This window comes from Ornithorhynchus anatinus, chromosome 3 (genome assembly GCF_004115215.2).
Source record: "Ornithorhynchus anatinus isolate Pmale09 chromosome 3, mOrnAna1.pri.v4, whole genome shotgun sequence".
Classification (NCBI taxonomy): Eukaryota; Metazoa; Chordata; class Mammalia; order Monotremata; family Ornithorhynchidae; genus Ornithorhynchus; species Ornithorhynchus anatinus.
Window position 1 is genome coordinate 85,204,753 of NC_041730.1, and position 18,687 is coordinate 85,223,439.

The 18,687-nt window shown below is 46.6% G+C and overlaps 1 protein-coding gene across 1 annotated transcript in view; it reads left to right on the plus strand.

The window, feature by feature from the left end:
- Positions 1-18,280, plus strand: part of ASCC1 (activating signal cointegrator 1 complex subunit 1) — a 72,812-nt gene extending 54,532 nt beyond the window's left edge. Inside the window, exon 10 of the mRNA XM_001509366.3 lies at positions 16,803-18,280. Coding sequence (XP_001509416.2) covers positions 16,803-16,919 — 117 coding nt within the window. The 3' untranslated portion in view covers positions 16,920-18,280. The remainder of the gene's footprint in view (positions 1-16,802) is intronic.
- The last annotated feature ends 407 nt before the right edge of the window (positions 18,281-18,687 follow it).

The following is an 18,687-nucleotide window of genomic DNA, read 5'->3' on the forward strand; positions in this document are numbered from 1 at the left end:
CCGTGCTCTATCCATTATGCCATCCGCTGCCCTTCAGAGGGGCAGCCTTGGCAGCAGAACGAAGACCCCGTCAGGTCCTGGGAGCCTTCCTTGGGATCGTAATTATTATAATTTTATTTTTAATACAAATCTAATGCTGCCCACAGGATTGTTTCCAACAGTGGCCTCAGGACTGTGTATCGGTTGATCTCCTGGACAGCTTTCATGGACCTTCCAAAAGTCCTCACTTGACCCTTCTCTGATCCTAACCCTCTCTCTAGTAATCCATTATGGCTCTGTCATCCCCTTGGGAATTGCACACTTTTTTCTGGGGTAACACATTCCATTATGCTTTCTACTTGCTGGATGAATAGATCTCTCAGGCCCTGCCCCGGCTCCTGTCAGGATCTGCCCAACTAAGCGATGCTAGCCTCTGGTTGTTTCTGCCACTACTTGTCCATAGTGAACTCTATGAGAAGCAGCATGGCTTAGTGGAAAGAGCCCGGGCTTGGGAGTCAGAGGTCATGGGTTCTAATCCCTGCTCCGCCACTTGTCTGCTGTGTGACCTTGGGCAAGTCACTTAACTTCTCTGTGCCTCAGTTACCTCATCTGTAAAAATGGGGATTAAAAAAATGAGCCCCACGTGGGACAACCTGATTACCCTGTATGTACCCCAGTGCTTAGAACAGTGCTCTGCACATAGTAAGCACTTAAATACCATAATTATTATTATTATCAGCTGTGTGACTTTAGGTAAGTCACTTAACTTCTCTGTGCCTGTTACCTCATCTGTAAAATGGAGATTCAAACTGTGAGCCCCAACCTGATTACCTCGTATCTACCCCAGTGCTTAAAGCAGTGCTTGGCACATCATAAGGGCTTAACAAATATCCTCCCCCAAAAAAAACCCAAACCTCTCACAGCTGATCCTGTTTTATTTCTTTATTGAAGTAGTTGTTTACCATTCTGTCATCTATCTCTTAGAGCTCAGGCACCCAGATCACAAATTAAGTTAGATTGGAACCTCAATACCTCCAATTAGGCCTCAATGTGCTCCTCCTTATTGATATCAGAGCCAGCTACCTCTACTCCACAGAACTGACCAACAGGTAGGTGTCAGTTGGGACTCAGGTGAATTGGCGGGGACTGGGTTGGAGCCTTGAGAAACAGCCTCTTTTCGGGCTGGGGTTTGGCTAGACATTACCAAATCATGTTACTAAATGTTTCTGATTCAGTCTTTTCTCTAGGAAGGGAAGGGAAAAGGAAGTTTTTCAAGCCAATCTCTGCCATAATGCCCTCTCCACTCATCAATATCTTGATTTATGTACTCCATTTATTTGTTTTTTCAATATTCTTGCTGTCGCTAGCTGCGTCTTTTTTTCCTTCCTGCTCCTACTATATGTATATACAGTTTGTCTGGTCTCCTCCATTAGATCCTCAAGGGAAGCAACTCTACCTTTTTATTTCTGTTGTACTCTCCTAAGAGTCCAGTACAGTGTCCTGTGGTGCTCAGTAAAGGAATGAATTGAGATTTTTCAGAACTAGACCCCTCCTCTCTTCTGTTTTATCCCGAGGCTGAAAGGAACCCCGGGTTGACCTAGGTGGTGAACAGTGCTATCCCAGTGTCAAATTGAGATTAAGTTTCTCAGAAGCAAGATTCCGATTCAAAAGTTGCCACAGGCCTGTGATGTAAGCCCTCCATTCCAGCATTTTTTTTCCTATACAGCTTTTGTATATCATGAGGGTTCCATTCTTGAAGAACTTTACATTTTGAAAAACCCATGCATGTGCACCAAACTGTTTTCAAGACCACATTTCATTCTATCTGAACGGCATGTGTTGTGGGAAGGACATTCCCTAATTCCTTTATAGATCCTCTCCAAAGCATGTGATGAAGCCGTGTGGTCTACAATAAGTGGCTGTGGTAGACACTGTCCCAGCCCCCCAACACCAGGCCTTTAAAACTGGAATAGCCCTCCCCCAAGAGGAGAATTGCAACTTGGAATTGTAACAGGCCAATACACCCATCCTTTTTCAAGACTTAAAGGCTGTCCAGTATTTCTTGCATGCCTCCTTCCTTCTGCCTCCATCCCACCCAGCTGGCCCTTCTGTGGAAATCGGAACGTTAGGGTCCGGGGAAGGAGGGTCGCAAAGGGAAGAGTGGGTGCAGTATGTCTCCTGTTTAGGAGACAGGCTGGGGGAGCAAGGTATGGGCTTTTAAAGCAGGCTTTCCATTATTCTTTCCTTTCTGAACTAGCTTCATATTATTCATGTGGCCTGTGTAGAGGGACTTGTGCTGGAAGGGGGCAGTTGCTGAAAAAAACTTCATCCTGTGATCTTGTCCTGAGGCTCCCGAGGAGTAAATCTGGAACTGGGAGACCAGCTTAGCCTTCAGAGCCTTCGTTATAGCTATCAAAATCAGGGGACTGGGCTGTAATTTATATTAATGTCTGCCGCCTCCTCTAGACTGTAAGCTCATTGTGGGCAGAGAATGTGTCTGTTTGTTATATTGTGCTCTCCCAAGAGCTTAGTACAGTGCTCTGCACATAGTAAGCACTCAATATGATTGACTGAAAACTGCAGGCAGACAGTGGGGAGCAACGTATCTCCAGTGCTTTAAGGGAGTATCCCCAGCAAGTGATCTCCTTTCTGATCTCCCAACCTCCTGTCTCTCCCCACTTCAGTCTGTACTTCACTCTGCTCCCCCGATTACCTTCCTACAGAAACGTTCTGGGAATGTCACCCCCCTCCTCCAAAATCTCCAGTGGTTACCTATCAACCTCCGTATCAAAAATTCCTCACTATTGGTTTCAAAGCTCTCCATCACCTGGCTGCCTCCTACCCCACCTCCCTTCTCTCCTTCTAATAATAATAATAATAATGTTGGTATTTAAGTGCTTACTATGTGCAGAGCACTGTTCTAAATGCTGGGGTAGATACAGGGTAATCAGGTTGTCCAACGTGAGGCTCACAGTTAATCCCCATTTTACAGATGAGGGAACTGAGGCACGGAGAAGTTAAGTGACTTGCCCACAGTCACACAGCTGACAAGTGGCAGAGCCAGGAGTCGAACCCATGACCTCTGACTCCAAAGCCCAGGCTCTTTCCACTGAGCCATGCTGCTTCCCTACAGCCCAGCCCGCACACTCTGCTCCTCTGCCGCTCACCTCCTCACTGTGCCTCGTTCTCACCTGCCCCACTGTTGACCCCTGGCCCACGTTCTACCTCTGACCTGAAATGCCCTCCCTCCTCAGGTCAGCCAAACTAGCTCTCTTCCCCCCTTCAAAGCCCTACTGAAAGCCCCCCTCTTCCAGGAGGCCTTCCCAGATGGAGCCCCCCTTTTCCTCTGCTCCTCCTCCCCTCCCCATCACCCCTACCGCCTTCCTCTGTTCTACCCCCTTCCCCGTCCTACAGCGCTTGTGTGTATATATGTACATATTTATAGATCTATATTAATGATGTGAATATATCTATAATTCTGTTCATTTACATTGATGCTTTTGATGCCTATTTACTTGTTTTGATGTCTGTCTCCCCCTTCTAGACTGTGAGCCCATTGTGGGCAGGGATTGTAGGGGAAGCAGCGTGGCTCAGTGGAAAGAGCCTGGGCTTTGGAGTCAGAGGTCATGGGTTTGAATGCCGGCTCTGCCACTTGTCAGCTGTGTGACTGTGGGCAAGTCACTTCACTTCTCTGTGCCTCAGTTACCTCATCTGTAAAATGGGGATTGACTGTGAGCCTCACGTGGGACAACCTGATTACCCTGTATCTACCGCAGCGCTTAGAACAGTGCTTGGCATATAGTAAGTGCTTAACAAATACCAACATTATTATTATCTGTTGCTGAATTGTACTTTCCAAGCACTTAGTACAGTGCTCTGCACACAGCAAGCGCTCAATAAATACGGTAAGAAGAAGAGAAGAAAGTGATGTAGGCAATTGAGCAGCTCACCTTCCAAGAGCCTGTATGTCGTGCTGTTGCCGACACCGGGCCTGAGCTTGTGCCTGCTTTTCAGTTTCTATTCTTGTGGCTGCTCCTGGGTAGGAAAAATTGGAGAGGAGATGGCAGGAGCTGCCAGCCTCCTCTTTCCACCCCCACTGTTCACCTCGCTCCCATTTAGAATTTACGTTGTCACCACGGGCGGTCTCCTCTCGGAGTCCTTTCTGGTGAACTTCAGCCTCCTAAAATGCAACTTTGCCACCTGCACACACTGAGGTTTGGCTGTTAGAGAGAAATCCAAAGGATGATCCAGCCGAAGAGCAGCGGTTTATTTCTTTTCCTGGCTTCCTCTCAGGCATTAGCAAGGACGGGAGAGAAATTGAGGAATTGGAACGCAGCATGGCCTAGGGGATAGAGCCCAGGCCTGGGAGTCGGATACACCGGGGTTCTAATGTCGGTTCTATCACTTGCCTGCTGTGTGACTTTGGGCGAGTCACTTAACTTCTCTGTGCCTCAGTTATTTCTTCTGTAAAATGGGAATTATGACTGTGAGCCCCATGTGGGACAGGGTCTTTGTCCAACCAGGGTAGCTTGTACGTATCCCAGCTCTTAGCACAATACCTGTCGCATAATAAGGACACATAATAATAATGTGTTGACATACCATTAAGAAGAAAAAAATTGAGGCAGTGGCAGTAGGTGGGGCTGGAGAGATGAACGGTCATGGGTTATATCCATGGGTTATAACCCATGGGTTATGGGTCATTCTTCAGTAGGAGTTCAGCTACAGGCAAAATCCCTGTCCAGATTGGTTTCAAAAGGGGTTATCGGCCTTTGGGTTCATTGGTCGTGGCTGATGATATTGTTATGTCTCTGCCAGAGGCAAGGCAAGATTCACAAGGGGCCGTTTTGTACTGGCAGATCTCTAATACACATGCCCTTAGGCAGGGCTTTCTGGGGAGGGAATTTTTGCAGAAAACCCAACTCCCTGCAGACTGGCTCAGATGTTAATTCCACATGCTGTTAGGGAAACAGCAGTTTGAGTGGCTGCTTGTGCCTGGGCTGTGGATGTGTTTTTCACCCGGTGATCGTGCGGTCCTCTTTGCTGCTGTTTTTAATCGAAAGGCGTTGCCGGGACGGGAGTCAGTTTGGCATTCTGAGCATCGAGGGGCTCAGCAGAACTGCCAGCCCTCCTATTTGTGTTTGACAGCTTTAATTCCCGCAGAAAAGGTCATTGGGCCATTCCGCTGTAGGCACAGCAAAGTTTTTAAACCTGATAACCCTGACATCAGCAGCAAGACTTGGACTAAAGAGCTGAGCATGCAAACCCGAGCGATTACACGGAGGAGGTTCTGCTCCCCTTCCGTTCCTCCCTCTTCGGCTAAGTTTTGTCTGTCCAGCCTGAGCCGTTAACGTTCTCTTGCCCGATGCCTGTCTGGCAGGTGTCAGGGGAGGAGAACGCTTCTACCCCTCTGCCCGAAAAGGTGGTGATGGTTTGGAGGCAGAGATTCTGCAGTCACTCTCCCCCGAGGGCTGGGGGGAGGCTTGGAGCTGGCCGATTGGATGCAAAATTGCTGCTGTCTTCCTTTCAAGAACAGTGAGCGTCCTGGGGACTGGGAGAGCAGCAAGCTGGCTCTTTTCCCGTTCCCTCTCCCTGCTTTTGGGCAACCAGGTACTTAGTGGCAAACTATATGCCAAAAGCTTCTGTGGCACAGTCACTGGCTATTGCCCAGGGTTTGGAAACAAAGGTCTCCTTACTGTTGGTCCCCAGATAGAGCCTCCAGAGCAGTGAATCCACCCAGCCTTGGAGACCCCCTTCATCTCTTCCCCTTTCCACTGATATAGTTTTTGGTTTTTTCCCACTTTATGTGGTTTAGTTGGAGTTTTTTTTCCCCCTTTGAAATCAGACCTTTGTCTTGCCCTTCAAATTCATAATGTTGTTTATAATAGGCATTTTTCTTGCTGCTTTTTATCACTTAACAGAACCAAACTGTTGGGTTTATAACAAAACAGCGATGGGTGTCCTCTGGATGATTTAAATGCTCTGGCTATCCCTAGCAAGTGATTTTACAGATTCATTCATTCTTTCAATAGTATTTATTGAGCGCTTACTATGTGCAGAGCACTGTACTAAGCGCTTGGGATGTACAAGTCGGTAACAGATAGAGACAGTCCCTGCCCTTTGACGGGCTTACAGTCTAATCGGGGGAGACGGACAGACAAGAACAATAGCAATAAATAGAATCAAAGGGAAGAACATCTCATTAAAACAGTAGCAAATAAATAGAATCAAGGTGATGTACATCTCATGAATTTTTAGTTCACACTGGTCAAGTAGTCATTCATTCATTCATTCAGTCATTTATTGAGCCCTTACTATGTGCAGAGCTCTGTACTAAGCTCTTGGAATGTACAGTTTGGTAATGGGTAGAGTCAATCCCTGCGAACAACGGGCTCACAGTCTAAACGGGGGAGACAGACAACAAAGCAAAACAGGTAGTCAGGCGTCAATATCATCAAGATAAATAGAATCATAGATATATACACATCATTAATAAAATAGAGCAATAAATAATGTATATAAATATGCACAAGTGCTGTGGGGAGGGGAAGGGGAAAGAGCAGAAGGAGGGAGTAGGGAGATTGGGGAGGGGAAGAGGAGCAGAGGGAAAGGGAGGGCTCAGTCTGGGAAGGCCTCCTGGAGGAGGTGAGCTCTAAGTAGGGCTTTGAAGAGGGAAAGAGAGTTAGTTTGGCAGATGTGAGAATGGGGGGCATTCCAGGTCAGTGGTAGGATGTGGGCCAGGGGTCGACAGCGGGACAGGCAGGAATGAGGCACTGTGAGATTAGCAGCAGAGGAGCAGAGGGTACGGGGTGGGCTGTAGAAGGAGAAAAGGGAGGTGAGGCAGGAGGGGGCAAAGTGATGGAGAGCTTTGAAGCCAAGAGAGGAGTTTTTGTTTCACGTGAAGGTTGATAGGCAACCACTGGAGATTTTTGAGGAGGGGAGTGACATGCCTAGACTGTTTCTGTAGAAAGATAATCCGGGCAGCGGAATGAAGAATAGTCTGGAGTGGGGAGAGACAGAAGGATGGGAGGCTGATGCAATAATCCAGTCAGGATATTACAAGAGCTTGTACCAACAAGGTAGTAGTTTGGATGGAGAGGAAAGGGCAGATCTTGGCGAAGTTGTGAAGGTGAGACCGGCGGGTTTTGGTGACGGATTGGATATGTGAGGTGAATGAGAGAGCAGAGTTAAGGATGACACCAAGGTTGCGGGCCTGTGAGACGGGAAGGATGGTAGTGCCGTCCACAGTGATGGGAAAGTCAGGGAGAGGACAGGGTTTGGGAGGGAGGATAAGGAGCTCTGTCTTGGACATGTTGAGTTTTAGGTGGCGGCCGGACATCCAGGTGGAGGTGTCCTGAAGGCAGGAGGAGATGCGAGCCTGGAGGGAGGGGGGGAGAACTGGGGAGGAGATGTAGATCTGGGTGTCATCTGCGTAGGGATGATAGTTGAAGCCTTGGGAGCAAATGAGTTCACCAAGGGAGGGAGTAGAGATGAACAGAAGGGGGCCAAGAACTGACCCTTGAGGAACCCCTACAGTTAGTGGATGGGAGGGGGAGGAGGAGCCCGCAAAGGAACGGCCAGAGAGTTAAGAGGAGAAACCAGGAGAGGACAGAGTCCGCGAAGCTAAAGTTGGATAAAGTCTTGGGGAGAAGGGGATGGTCGACAGTGTCAAAGGCAGCTGAGCAGTCGAGGAGGATTAGGATAGACTAGGAGTCATTGGATTTGGCCAAGAGAAGCAGTGTGGCCAAATGATAGAGCACGGGCCTGGGAGGCAGAAGGAACTGGGTTCTAATCCTGGTCCTGCCTCTTGTCTGCTGTGCGACCTTGGGGAGGTCACTTCACTTCTCTGAGCCTCAGTTACCGGTTATCTGTAAAATAGGGATTAAAACTGGGACTGTCCCATGTGGGGCAGGGATTGCGTCCAATGTGATTGTGTCCAGTGTGATCTACCCTAGGATTTAGTACGGTGCCTGACATATAGTGAGCACTTAACAAATACCATAAAAAAAGTCAGAGTCAGTACGGGGTTTGGATGTCAGATGCAAGGCTCCTGATTCCCGAACCAGAGTGGTTTCCTCTATACCTCATTACAGCATCCTTCCTGTTTTTGTTTTTTCTGAGCATCTACTGTGTGTCCGTGTGGGGGGAGGTGAGGGTGTTTGTGTGTGCCTGGGTCGCAGGGCAAGCAGGCTTAGTTGAGGTTTATTGTGATGATGTTTGAATTAGGTCCTGAGGGTGTTGCCTTGTTAGTATTTTAGAGCAAACTCTTTACCTGCCCTTATGCATTGACTGAAACCAGCATGGCCTAGTGGAGAGAGACCTGGGTTCTAATCCAGGCTCCGCCGCTCGTCTGCTGTGTGACCTTGGATAAGTCACTTCACTTCTCTGTGCCCGTTACCTCACCTGTAAAAAAAACGGGGGATTAAGAGTGTGAGCCCCATGTGGGACATGGGACTGTGTCCAACCCGATTGGCTTGTATCCACCCCAGCACTTAGTACAGTGCCTGGCTTTTAGTGAACACTTAACAAATGCCACAATTATTGTATTATTCCTCACAGCCTCTACCAGTTTCCTCTAAGCCCAAAACAAGTTGGCATCAAAGGGATCTAGGGATGAGGATGAGAGAGAGAGAGCTACAGGGTGTTTAAAGGGGTGAAATTTGGAGCCGCATAGTAGCTTGGCACATACCCATTCCTTCCCATGGTCTGGAGTTTAGGGACTCCATATGGGTACTCCTGAAGTGCAAGGTTATTCATGATTCCAGTGTGAAAGGTGATTTCCAACATTCAGTTCGCTCTCAGAGCCCTGGACTCTCCCTGCTGCATTTAAGAATATAGGGTTCAAGGGTCAAATCCCACCCCACTCTGTGGGCCCTGGGGATTTTTTTTTTAAATTACGAATTTTGGGAGTTTGAATCTGGGGAAGCTCTTGGAGTCCTTGATTTTTTGCATCCTAACAAGGAAAGTGGTTAGCCGTTCTGATTCTATGGGCAAAGGAGGTTTGGTTGCTATGGGCTGGGGAGGGCAGTGTTCATGGCTTAGCATGGATATGCAGTTCCACTTAACTGTGTAATAGTAATAATAATGATGGTATTTGTTAAGCACTTTCTATGTGTCAAGTACTGTTAGGAGCACTGGGATAGATGCAAGTTAATCAGATTGGACACAGTCCCTGTCCCACACGGGGCTCACATTCTTATCACCATTTTACAGATGAGGTAACTGAGGCACAGAGAAATGAAGTGACTTGCTCAAGGTCACCCAGCAGACAAAGGGAAGATCCGGGATTAGAATCCAGGTCCTTCTGACTTCCGGGCCTGTGCTATATCCACTAGGCCATGCCGCTTCCCTAAACACATATATATACAAACATACACACTCACACATGCATGCATGTAGAAAGCAGTGTGAACAACAGATCCTAGGCTAGGAACGCAATCAGGAACGCTAGAGGCTGAATCCTTATTCAGGTTAGGTTGACCTACCCTCTCTGTGTGTCTCAGTTTTCCCGTCTTTTAAATTGGAATAATAACGCTCAGCCCTTGTTTACATCACAGGGAGTCTTTGCTGGAGTTAATGAGCTGGGGTTTGTAAAGCACTTTTAGATCCTTAGATGAAAGGTGTCATTTAACCGTAATAAGGCTTTGTACTAGAACTCTCTTCCCGAAGAGCTCAAAGCACTTTTCAGACATTATCTCACTCATCCTCACACCGTCCCTGGGAGGTAGGTAGGTGGTTAGTATTATTATTAAGTACAAAGTGGTGTTATTATCATCCTTATTATCCATAAAGTGGGGGTAATAGTATTGACCTACCTCAAAGTGGTTTTTGTGGGAATTTGTTTTGAAAAAAATTTGTGATACACAGATTGAAAAAGCTGGAGGAAAACAAAAATTAAACATTTTGGGGCTGTTTTTCTTTTTTTAATGGTATTTAAGTGCTTACCATGTGCCAGCCACTGCACTAAGCATTGAGATAGATGCACGCTAATCAGGTCGGACACAATCCGTGTCCCGTGTGGGGTTCACAGTCTTAATCCCCGTTACATCTCAAAAGGTCCACTTACATGTTTTAAAATAAAGGGAATCAATTTCGATTGGGGGAAGTGGATCATTAATGGGTACACATGCTTGGGGCAGGTGGGTTTTTTTGAAGAGGTATTTTTGGGAAGAAGATCCCCCTCTCCCTTCCCCTCCCCTCAGCACTGTACTCGTCCGCTCAACTGTATATATTTTCATCACCCTATTTATTTTGTTAATGAAATGTACATCACCTCGATTCTATTTAGTCGCCATTGTTTTTACGAGATGTTCTTCCCCTCGACTCTATTTATTGCCATTGTTCTTGTCTGTCCGTCTCCCCCGATTAGACTGTAAGCCCGTCAAACGGCAGGGACTGTCTCTATCTGTTGCCGACTTGTTCATTCCAAGCGCTTAGTACAGTGCTCTGCACATAGTAAGCGCTCAATAAATACTATTGAATGAATCTTTGCCCCAATTCTGCGAGGGGGAGGCGTAATGGAGAATGAACCATCTTGACCAGCTCAATATCAAATGAATTAATGGTACTTATTGAGCACTTGCTGGGTGTAGAGCACTGTACCAAGCAGTTGGGAGACGTTGGTAGACATGTTCCCTGCCCACAGGAGCTTACAGTCTAAAGTTGAGGGAGGCACAATAAAATAAATTATGGATATGTATGTAAGTGCTATAAGCCCCTTGAGGGTAGGGAACGAGTCTGCCAACTCTGTTATACTGTACTCTCACATGCTTAATACAGTGCTCTGCACAAAGTAGGCACTCAATAAATACCATTGACTGAGCGGGGCCGAGGCCTAGAAAACTGACACCACCGATCTCATCCAACAAGGCCAGATCAACCGCACAGATACATTGTGCCTAAGGAGACGACCTTGGGCTTTCTGGCATCTGATGCCAAGTTCCGGATTCTCTGGGGAACTGCAAGCCGTACTTTCTCTGGAGAATGGAGGCAGTCTGGCTAGGTGATGCTGAACTCACCAGGGAGTGACAGTTCCACCACGGTTGAGCCGAGGTGACATTTGGGATTCTGGACATCTCCGATTGCTCCCCCGTCGATGACCAGGGACAACCGAGGCCCCAGGTCCTGGAACTCCGTGACGGTCAGTGAGCTTGTTTGTGAGCTGATGTTGGTACTGGTGAATGCCAGGGGTCCTGAGGACTCCTGGATCAGCTGCTGCCTGAAGGGTTTTTTTTTGTTTGCTTGTCCCAGGCACTGTGCTAAGCGCTGAGGTGGATACAAGCAAATCGGGTTGTACCCAGTCCGTGTCCCTCATGGGGCTCACAATCTTAATCCCTATTTTATGGATAAGGAAACTGAGGCACCAAGAAGTTAGGTAGGGTTGCCTAGTGGATAGAACAAAGGCCTGGGTGTCAGAAGGACTTGGGTTCTAATCCAGGCACTGCCACTTCTCTGTCGTATTGTCTGATGTGTGACCTCGGGGAAATCACTTCGCTGTGCCTGTTATCACATCTGTAAAATGGGGATTAAGACTGTGAGCCCCATGTGGGACATGGACTGTGTCAACCCCAGTGCTTAGTACAGTGCCTGGCACGTAGTAAACGCTCAACAAGTACCATTAAAAAAATACCCCAAAACTTTGTTGTGAAGAAGACTTTAAAGAGAAAGTTTGTGTGAGTTCCTAAACATGAGGAGTCCTTTTAAGTGTTACAGATATTCAGATTAAAAAGATGCAAATTCAGGATCTCTTGAGGCTCATTAAAAAGAGTTTACTGAATGGTGCTTGGATTAATCAAATTGCCACAAATGTTTTTTTTAGTGGGGGGAAGGGAGGGAGGTTGAGGCTCCTTATTCTTCCAGAACTAAGCGGCTTCGCTCTTCATAATCACCTGGCGCATTGCAGGGGGCAGGAATGTATTTTAGGCCTACAGTTTATCCCAGTTGAGAATCTCAGTCCTTCATTCTCTAAACTTTCCTGGCACTAGAGCTGAGGACTTCTTTCCTGAAGGCACCAGTGAGAGCCAGTAGTTCCTCTGAAGACCCACAGCTTAAAAAGTATGTTTTCTTGTGTGGGGGAGGTCTCTGGGGAGAGACTAAGTGCCACTGCTTTGGCGACGACTGTGAATTGAGAAAGGAGAATGGATCTCCCCCGCTCCCTCCCTCAAGCGGGAATCTCCACAGAATTTGTGTGATCACGCTGCTGAGAGTTGGCAGTTAAGCTTTTGCAGGTCACGGGCCAAAAAGACCTCCGCCCCACCTCGACCGACTTTCAGAGCTTCCCTCTTCGACACCCTAGTCACGAGCTGAGTCTTGTGGCTTCTGATGGCTTCTCTCTGACTGCCTGGGGAGGGAGGGAACTGCCAATCAGGAGAGCAGATCTGAAATGAAGGCAGTAGGAAAAACATGGCCGCAGCTGTCCTTTAAATCTTGCAGCATGTTTGCTCTCGGAGAGTACAGCTACATTACCAGAAATCAATAGCTCCAGCAGGAAACAACCGCGTCTACTAGGCACGGTAGGCAGCAGATTAACAAAAAGCATAAGTCAAGGGGGACAAAAGACAGCAGCAAAAGGAGAGGATTTTGCCTTGTTTTCCTCCGTCTGGGGAAGCCTTCCATGGTCCCGACCACTAGACTCATTTCAGAAGGGCCAGTTCATCCTGGCTATTCCACTCTCCCCCATCCTACTCGCCGCTGCAAAAAGTTGATCTTCTTAAATACTTTTAAGCTTCTCTCGTGATGTTTGGCCTTAATAAAGAAGGGTGGATGCTAATTGCTCAAACTGTTTAATTTGGCTGTTAAATTGGCTCCTTATCTTCCTATTTCATGCTGATAGAAGTTCTGTGCAGTTTGGAAATATTCAATCTGACTAAAAAAAAAAAATTCTCAGCCAGATATTTCCAAGGTTTTTTGTAGTTCTTCTTTGTTGTCTTCCTTTTCAGTTTGGCTTGTTAAAATTCTGGCTCCTGGAACAACAGAGCCTTGTGGGTGAAGTAGGGATGTTTTCAAAGAGAAAATGGTTTTGGGTTTCAGTGCACTCAAGGGGATTGTTCGAAAACAACAATTAAAGTGAGGGGAGAGCCCCGTGAATTAAATATCTTGGCAGGATTCTTTTTCATGTACATTTTTTTTGATTGATTTATTATTTTTGGAACAGACTGCTTTGCCCATCATGTTTAAAACTGCAGGTTGAAAGCATAAATCCAGTTAAAGGAAGAAGCTTTACCATTTTTTAAACACTGAAATTTGGGCCACTACTCTTCTTCTTTCTCCTCCCAATCAAGGGCCATATTAAAATAGTTCCAGTTAATACAAGCACTCATTTTCCTGCTAGAATCCGGTTCAGTTTCTGCTAAGGGAGCAAGAACTACCCACTTCTCAAGCCTTGTCCAAGGGATGCTGGTGAAAGCGAAAATAATGAGTGTGGACAATAGGTTATGTCCCTCATTTGTCTTAGGGGTGATAGGAATAAGGTTTAAAAGGGCATAGTTTTACAGCAGCAGGGCCAATTATTATTGCCCATTTTTATTTCTCAGATTGATACTTATTCATTGGCCAAGTAAATTATAATAGGAGAAATTCAAAAATAAATCTCTGGTTTTAGGTCAGGAATGCAGAACCTTTTGGATTTGGGGCCAACAACATATAGTATACCCTCAGGTCCTTGAGATGTTTTTCTTAGGAAAACCAACCCAGTCCCTGAGATAATTGGCTTTATTTGGCTGTTATTTCAATCTCTGCATTTGTTTCTGTTCCTCTATCGGACTCCCAGGCCGCCCGCTGTGTGACCTGGGGCAAGTCATTTAGCTTGTGTGGGCCTCAGATTCCTCATCTGCAAAATGGGGATTTAATTCCTGTTCTCCCCCTCTCTCAGACTTTGAGCCTCAGGGGGGATAGGGACTATATATGATCTAATTGCACTGAATCTTCCCCCAGCACTCTGCACAGTGCTTGGCAGTAGTCAGTGCTTGACAAATACCACTATCATTATGATTATCATTGTTATCTATCTTCTCTGAATATTATCATTTGCATTATGATTAATTCAGTTAATATATAGGGTACTTGTCACTGGATAAAGAGGATGGGAAATATGTTCTCCCTGAGTGGCACGGCTCTTCAAGAAGGTTACGTCCGTAATACTGGGCCTTATTATAATGGAATCACCATGTGGTGGATCTCAGAACCACTCCACGGTTGTAGTTGGCCATTGTGATTAGGTAGCCCATGACTACTGGTCAAAGAAAAACCTACCATGAAAGCTTCAGAGAATGAGAATTCAGGCCAAGGACGTGGGCACTAAGAACACAGGTCAGCTGAAGCAGGAGCTGGAGGTTGGAGAGGAAACAGGTTTGAAAAATTTGAGAAAACCCTAGTACCTTCTCTTCATCCTCTCATGAAGTCCAAAACTCTTGGCCAGAGGGGACTCCTGGGGCCTGCACTGTTTGTGGCTTTATATGTCTGCCTCTCTGTTGCCTTTGCTCAACCTCTGTTTGTTTCTTTTGTTTCTCAGAACTCCAGATTTGCAACATAACTTGAAATTCTAATTCCTATGCCCTTCTCTTCCCGTCCAGCCCCCCACCTAGGTTCTCCCCAGTTTAGCTCACTACTTAGCAGCTGGATATCTCATCATCCATCCTTCTTTTGGGTCCACCCCATGGAGCTGTGTTACTTACCAAGCATCATTTCTGTGGTGGTAGACTAGCTGTATCCTAAGACCTCTTTGGGAGGACCTGCCGTGCAGTTTCATTAGTGGCTGTTAGATGACTCGGATGAAGCTACTGTGGTCTCAGGTGAAAATAATGTGGAGAGGGCGTTCAGAGAAGAGCCTTCAGAAAAGAGTGAGGGCAAAAGGAATAACCTATGAAGAAAGATTGAAAGATGTGACCTGTAGGACATGACTAAGCAAAAAGATTGCAACCCTTGACCGGCGATGGACGGGGCCTCGACCCAAAGGTCGGCGAGGAATTATTCATTAGGACAAGGGAATAAAATTCCAGTATCCACTGTACTTAGGCACCTGCGGGGTGAGGCATGTTAGACTGAAGAGTGGTCTATGGAGGTGCCTCGTGGGTAGATTATTGCTGGAGGTGAAATTAGGATTCAGTAAGGACTGGGAGGTAGAAAGCCGATGATGGAGCAGAGACATGATGTGTATAGACAGATGAAGTGGAAACAGTGCTGGCTTAAGAGGTGAGTATTGAAAGATCATCTGCAGAGCTCATTCCTCTGGCAATCTGCCCCCTCCTAAGGTAGGGCTAAGATGCAGCGGTAACTTGTCCCCGCTAGCAATGACAGTGCCTCGGGTCCGATGCGCTGTCAGAGGAAACCGGGTGTGTACGAGTAGCAGCGTCGGTCAAGGAGGGAGCCCTCTAATGCGAGTTATACCCCTGCCTTATAGGAGAAGTGACTGTACTGTCGCAAAGCCTGTGAACCAAAAACCAAGGGCTCTTAGCCTGACGTTGGCAAGTAAATGGATGCATTTGTCATTCGTCCAAGCCCGGCTATGCTTCTCCTGCAACCGAAAGGCGTCAAGTCCCAGAGCCCCTTGACGTGGCCTTCATTTCAAATTAAAACCCTTTTCGGGGTTCTAGCAGACAATCATTTCGGACTGAATTTCTTTACACGGAGGGTTTGACGTGATTCAAACAAGCTGCCAAAGCCAGCAGGAGAAGTTAATTGGGTAAATCAATGCAGGCAAGAGCTGGACACCTTTTTGGAAGTAAAGACAGTGCAGCAGTCCAGCCTCTAAATAGATCTTTGGGGTTAAGTTGATGTCAGGTGGAAGGATCAATATTTACTGGGTTTTATAAAGTCAACCTTTAATAAACCCCAGGCACTTTTCTTGGCCACTAAAGGCAGGAAGAAGGAAGGTGACTGTAGCTGGAGCCCATGTCTAGAGAGAGGTAGAAAATTCAATAAGGGGTTGACAGATAAGAATGGGAAGCTCCACTCTGCAGAGTAGGAGACCCTTCACCACTCCAGTTCCTGCTCTAACAAAAGGGTGGGAAGAGTAAACTCAATTGGAAAATGCAATAGAGTTATCGGAAGGCCTGGCCGGTATTTAAGGAAGAGCAGTTTCCAACGACTTAATGGAACGAGAAGAGCACTTACACTTTGACACGCTACTTATCCAAGCACTGTAGCTTGACTCTTCCTGTGATGAATTCTGATGTCATTGGGAGTGGGGGAGGTCTGCGAAGCAAACGTCTTTGACCCTCCTTGATTGACTGGCTTTTCTTTCCTCTTTTCCACCGCCAACACTTGAAACCGTTTATAAAGGAGGGACGGCAATAGAGTCCTTTACCCGTCGGAACCCAGCTTGAGTCCACATTAAATGGAAGTGAAACAAAAATCGTTTCCAGCTATTGGTTGGATTGGTGAATGATGTGGAGTGAGCGAGTGGATCTTTTCCAACTTTCCAACCTAAGAGGGGACCAAGATCAGTGGGTCAGGGAGAATGAACTGAGTTTCTCATCCTTCTGGGTCAGAATTCAGGCCACTCAGGTGGTAGCTGGAAGAGGAAAAGCACTAGAAATCTGAAGAGGAGTTGGCTTTTTTGGTCTGTTAACCTGGTCTCTTTTTTCCAGCCCTGGGCTTGTAGAATCAGGTCAGGATTAGGGAGTGGGGTGTTTATTTTTCAGGAGAAAGTGAACGAACTGTAAATAATGACAGGGAACAGAATATCAGAGGGGAGGGTTCAGCAGAGACTGTTAGGGATTGTTTGATGTTTTCCCCAGGGGCTTTGCAGTATAATCTTTCACCTGAGAATTGTTCTGAGTGTTCACCAACAAGTTCACTGTGGGCTCTGATTCCTCTCTTTTCAGCTCTTCGAGAACTTCCCCTTTGCAGACTTGCAACTGAATTCAATTGACATCTCTCAGAGGTTCTCCACAGACGGCTCTGGTTACTACGCTTCTTCTGGACAAATCGACTTCTCCTGAGGTGGCCTGCCAATCCCTGGTTTCCGAAGATGCTACTGCCTGACGGTGGAGGGGATTGTCTCACTTTCTTTACCCAAGGCCTTCGGGAGTCCTGGGATATTGGGACTTCGGAGCGCTTCACAGGGCTCAATCCTACTCGTCGTGCTTCTAGCCCCAGCTTCTCCAACACTCATGAATGCTGCATTCGGTTCTAAAGCCCTGTGATAGAAATATATCTCAAAATTTCCCTCAGGGATTTCCAATTCCCAGAATTTCCTAATCCGAATTGATGTTCCTAACCCTCTTTGCTGTGTTTTGACCCTTCCCCAAGTCTCCTTTCACCCCCGCATTGAGGGCCCCTCTTTCAAAACCCCGTCTTTGACAAGACTCGGCTTGATCTCTCACTCCATCCCTACCCACCCGTCATGCCTTTCTGCAGTTCAGCGAGGCAGGTTCAGAGAGCTGTACCTCCCAATCCAGAATAAAGACTTGCTTCCATTGGAGGCCCTGCCTTGTCCCTTCAAAATGTCTCAGTGGTTCTCTTCCTTCAGGTTGCTGAACTTTCATAGTCTCTGAATAGACGTTGGGAGTAAAAAGCATCATCAGTGGTATTTATTGAGCATTTACTGTGTGCAGAGCACTGTAGTAGATGCTTGGGAGAGTGCAATACATGTTGGAGGTTCAGGGGCCCATGTGTTTTAAAACTTGCTTACTTCCCCACTTTCTCATTTCCCTTTACATCTTGCAGAACAAGGGCCGCCTTGCCCACTCCTAGCTTTTCTTCTGTTCTGTTATTTTCTTCTCTCTGGTTTTCTCTTCCATTCTATCCTTCCCACTTTAATCCGCGACCTCTGAAATTAAAGGTTTTGTTTTTTAGGACTGTTCCCACTAAAAATATGTTAACTTCGATGCTTACATTTCTTTCCTCAGTATACATTTGTCACATCTTCATCTTCCTCTGTGTGCCCCAACCCATGCTACTAATGGAGTTGCTTTGAATTTACTTCTCTGGGCAGCAGCAGCAGTGGAGGCGTTGATGATATCAGCACAATTAGGTCCCATTTCCTGGGAGGTAATCAGCTCTGCAACTTGTTTTCCTTCTTGCCTCAGCCCTGCAGAGAGAAGAGTACTTGTGGCTGGGGTTTGGTTACACCACATGTATTTCTGTGTTTTCTTTCTTTCCCTCTCTCCCTCCTTTCTCCATCCATTTCTTTATTTTTCCCTCCCTCCTTCCCTCTCCTCTCTTCTAGTAAGTTGATTTTTGCCCCTGGTTTGACAAGGCCACTGCAATGTGAAGAATGTGTTTACCATTGAGGGATGTGTTTACTGATGTGGTTCTTCAGATCGTGATCAAATAAATTCATTTCCAAAGCTAAAATGTATTTCTGTGCAAATCTCCCTTTGCATTGCTAAACACCCTTGTCATAGCTAGCTTTGTTTCTGGGTGCTTTTGTTAGGAACAGTCCTCTCCCAGTGGCAGTGGCTTAGCAGAACGCCTGCATAAATTGAGTATTTCTGAGGGCTGGCTTTTCCAAACGAGATAAAGGATAAAGATAAAGGACCTTCCAGTGGCCTTTCTCCCTTTCTTTTGAGTTAGGCTTTATTCCCTTGGGTAGTAAGATGACAGGAAGCAGTAGCGATGAGAGTCTACCTTAATTGAGTCTGTTTCCTATTGCAAATTGCCACTATTCCTGCCGATTCCCCATGTCCCCTTAACACCCCTTTCTGAACAGCCAGTAAAGCCCTCATTCTTCTAAGATTTCAGAGGAGCCACCTCAGCCCAACTATT